The 4,496-nt window shown below is 38.0% G+C and overlaps 1 protein-coding gene across 1 annotated transcript; it reads left to right on the top strand.

The window, feature by feature from the left end:
• The first annotated feature begins 1,194 nt into the window (after window positions 1-1,194).
• Window positions 1,195-3,796, top strand: hs6st2 (heparan sulfate 6-O-sulfotransferase 2). The gene is made up of 2 exons (XM_023959069.2): window positions 1,195-2,201; window positions 2,476-3,796. Exons 1-2 carry the CDS (start codon window positions 1,621-1,623, stop codon window positions 3,287-3,289), a joined length of 1,395 nt encoding a protein of 464 aa, XP_023814837.1. The 5' UTR covers window positions 1,195-1,620; the 3' UTR covers window positions 3,290-3,796.
• Window positions 3,797-4,496: the final 700 nt, after the last annotated feature.

Raw genomic sequence — 4,496 nt, 5'->3', positions numbered from 1 at the left:
AGAATAAGACTAAATATTTCTTCAGACAAAATTTGCACCTTTTAAGTTTATAAATACTAAATAGAAAGGAAACTTCAAGTTTTCTGCTTCACTTTTGAAATTGTCTGAGCATACTTGTAGTGCACTTAAATGGATTACTTTTTGCTAAGGGAATAGCATTCCTTGGGTGAGCTCACCCCTTACCCAAGCAAGTAGTACACTTGAAATTTATTTCATTAAGTATAGTTGTACAACTATGGCAAGTCCACTCTAGACCATTCACATGTAGTCTAGAAAGTATACTAACTGGATACTTCTTCAGAATAAATTAAAACATTTAAAGTTTAAAATATAAAGATAGTATGTAAAAAAATACACTTCAAATATACTACTTCACATTTAGTATACACCAAGTGTACTTATAGCAAACTTAAATAGACTACTTTTTGCTTAGGGAATGGAATTTTTCAGGTGTGCTACGCTACATTTGTATCAAAAATGGTGAATCCCATTTGTTTTATTCTTGTCATTGCTTTTTAATTGTTGAAAAATAAGGGTTACTTTATATTTAATAAATATTATTAAAATATATATGCATACAGGAGACATAAATACACACTTAAGATTTGTTTTTATATATATATATATATATATATATATATATATATATATATATATATATATATATATATATATATATATATATATATATTAATATGCAAAATACAAAAAACACACAGAGGAAGTAGGACAAAAATGAATGTCAGGGGATGGCATATATATTACAAAAATACATTACAATAAGTTATAAGCACTAAAAGACAGACAACGTCCATTTTTTGTTGTTGATTTTTTAAAATAAATTCCCCAAAAAGGCTTAGCTTTGATTTTTTAAAACTTTATTGTACAAAACAGAAGTACAGTACAAAACACAATTTTAAAAAATAAACTTCAAATAAGCCAGGGGAGCGTACATATTACATGTATTTTACACAAAAACATTCAAGGTTCTACAACTTTCATACAAACATACAGCTTTCTGATTAAGGCTTTTAGAGATGGTACTGAGATACATTTTAAATTGTTTGATTAATATGGGGGGGGGAAATAGGAGATGAAGGGAATTTGCATTGATGAATTTAACATTTGCCAAATTTAATGATACGAATAATTGTGCGCTTTTAATTTGAGTCCACATTTTTCATTATGAAAGTTGAAGAAGTTGGGATGAGAGGCTGAGCTTTGATTTTGAATTGTCGTCTTTCATTTTGACGTAATCTTTACTCTCCCACTGCCGCGCGGTGGCTCATGGGAAGAAAGGTCAGAAATCGACGGCAGAAGGAAAGAATTACTGCAGTAAAGAGGATTATCTCTTTTTAAACTAACTACTTCTTATAATTGAACCGCTTAACTTCTCGGGATTTAACGCGTAGTATTGGCAGTTTACCCAACAATGTAAACGGGAGCGCGTGAAGGTTGCCTTTGACGTTTGCTGACTACATTTTGGCTAGCATTAGGCTAGCAGCTGCATTGTAGTGTTTTCGCTTGATTTGGCTAACGCGGAACTCATAGATCTTCCTTCCTGTTCAGAGGAAAGGCTCCAGACTGCCTGAGTGATGGTTTTCTGTCTTTTTCAAGAAGATGGATGTAAAATCCAGCGGCACCAACAACCATCAGCGACTGCTGGTCGTTCTGTTGATGGTGTTGCTCTTTGGCGTCATCATGATCCAGTATGTGTGCCCCGGCAGGTCGGAATGCCGCGTGCTACACCAGCTCGGATCCTTGTTTACCATCGTCGGTGCAACTGGTTCTCGAACCAGTGGCAATGAGCTGCAGGACGGGCTCCAGAAAGATCCGTACATCGCAGAGGACAGTGCTTTATCCCGGTTTGTCCCTCGATTTAACTTCACCAAAGACGATCTTAACCGCGGCGTAGATTTCAACATCAAAGGGGATGATGTCATCGTTTTCCTGCACATTCAAAAGACAGGGGGCACGACGTTTGGTCGACACTTGGTACGGAATATTAAATTAGAAAGACCGTGTGAGTGCCACGCGGGTCAGAAGAAATGCACCTGTTTGCGGCCAGGTAAGATGGAAACCTGGCTGTTTTCCCGGTTCTCCACGGGCTGGAGCTGTGGGCTCCATGCAGACTGGACCGAGCTGACCAGCTGTGTCCCTTCAAGAATGGACTCCAGAGAAGTTCCCAAGAACTCGCCCATGTATGTAAACAATACATTCATGATACTATCCACCATGAAACTTCATACATTTATGAGAAAGATTACTTTTGTGTGAAAGTATAGTAAAAACGTTTTTTTTTCACATATTGTTAATCTATTTACAAACAATATGCAAAAATGTGGTCATTTTTGCTTAACAAAATTTGGATCTAATTTTATTCACTGCTCATCTTTACACTGGCTCAGTCACATGGTAATATCTAAAAGTGTTTTCTTGGTTTTTTGAAACAATGTTCATTTTATTTTTCCACAGAAGAAACTATTATTATATAACGATCTTAAGAGATCCAGTGTCAAGGTACCTGAGCGAGTGGCGTCATGTGCAGCGTGGTGCTACGTGGAAGGCCTCCTTACATGTTTGTGATGGACGCTCACCAACGTTGTCAGAGCTGCCGAGCTGCTATTCAGGGGATGACTGGTCAGGCTGCTCCCTGCAGGAGTTCATGGACTGCCCCTACAACCTGGCCAACAACCGACAAACCCGCATGCTGGCTGACCTCAGTCTGGTGGGCTGCTACAATGTCTCTACCATGACTGAGGAAGAACGCTGGGCAGTGCTTCTAGAGAGTGCCAAACGCAATCTTCGGGGCATGGCCTTCTTTGGCCTCACAGAGTACCAGCGTAAGACCCAATACCTCTTCGAACGAACTTTTAACTTGGAGTTCATTGCACCCTTCACACAGCTGAATGGCACCCGTGCGTCCACTGTCGACGTACCGCCTGGGACGCAGCAGAGGATCCTCGAACTTAACAGATGGGATGTAAAATTGTACGAGTATGCACGGGACCTTTTCTTGCAGCGCTTTCAGGTAACGAGGCAGCAGGAACGGAGACAGGCCAGGGAAAGGCGTCAGGAGCAGAGGAGACGGGTCAGGGGACGGTTCCCCTCAAAGCAGGGCTTACCTCAGAAGACTACAGAAACGCCACACACTGTTGTAACAGAAGAGCCTCAGAGGGAGAAGGCTGCCGGGAACGACGTCGATTCTAAAGGGCTGCTCCCAGACTGGTGGGATCTGGATGATAATAGCACAGACGAGGATTACACCGACAATGTAGAGCAGTGGTAGCAGTAGGATGTTTAAAACACAAAGTGTGCCATAATACTGCCTTGTCTGGTTTTAATAATTCAAGCTAATGTCATTATGCACCTTTCATTTTTTATTTTAAATTTTAATGGTTTTTCAAACTACACAATAATTTATTGATGTTGGTTGCTTTTTGTTTACTTATGGTACTGTTTTTAAAACAAGTCTCAGACCTTTTGGTGGTGGTAGTTTTCTGCTATCTTCTGGAATTTAAATTCATGTGACTTTGAACCAGATCTTTTTTTTTTTAATTTTTATTTTTGTACTCTTACGTGATGTCTTATATGTGGTTTTCTGCATTTAGTTTTACCAAGTTAAAAATAAATCTAAACGCATATATTTACAAATGTACTTGTATTTATGTTTTGCAGCAGAAAGGAAGAGTGGAACTTTTATATATACCTCAGTGCGTGGCATAAACTGCTTATGCTGTTAAATAACTGAATGTCTGTCTTTTTTTAAATAAAAATGGATTTGCATTTTCAGAAACTGTTGTTTTCTTGTTGTGCAAACTATTAAAACTTCTTGAAAGGCCATCATCATTATTTCATGCTTGAAATGCAGCATTTCAATCTTCCTTGCGAGTCTTTTGATCACCAGAAGAGTGTGCTGAAGGATCTTTTAAATCAAAGCTTACTTTGCACTGAACTAAAAAGTGATTTTAGCTCTGTTTTGGTAATAAATATTTGGAAAGGAAATCAAAACTAAATATATTTTTCCTAAACGTTAAATGCCATCTGTGTTTCAATGAAAATATGGTAAAGCTAAATATAACCATTTTTCCTGCGATGGAGTAAAGCTGTTTCTTCTTATCACTTCAATACAAGTAAATTTTAATAAACCGTCTTAAGTAATACAATTAAAATGCTTTAAACAAATTTTTACATAATGGAATTTGCATTTGCACTCTACTTGTTTTAATATTAACGTTCAATGGTTCATCTGCTGGACAAGTATAAAGATAAAATGATTTTTAATTAGTAACTGACGAATGCATTTTAAGGTGTTTTGTGATCTAATTGACTTTTATTTTTTAGTCCCATTATAAATAATCGGGCTTTACTCAAATGACTCGGTCAAACCGGACTTCTGTCGCAGCAAACCTGCCATAATTCCTCTTTAGTGACTTCGTGACTCTGCGTTGTCTGTGATGTCGCCTCAGCCCCTGTCTCCCAGCTCCTCCCTCCCC

The sequence above is a fragment of the Oryzias latipes genome, chromosome 10 (assembly GCF_053564925.1).
Source record: "Oryzias latipes strain Hd-rR chromosome 10, Olatipes_Hd-rR_3.1".
NCBI classification, from domain to species: domain Eukaryota; kingdom Metazoa; phylum Chordata; class Actinopteri; order Beloniformes; family Adrianichthyidae; genus Oryzias; species Oryzias latipes.
The sequence above is the reverse complement of the archived record's forward strand: the minus strand, read 5'-3'. Positions and strand labels throughout refer to the sequence as shown.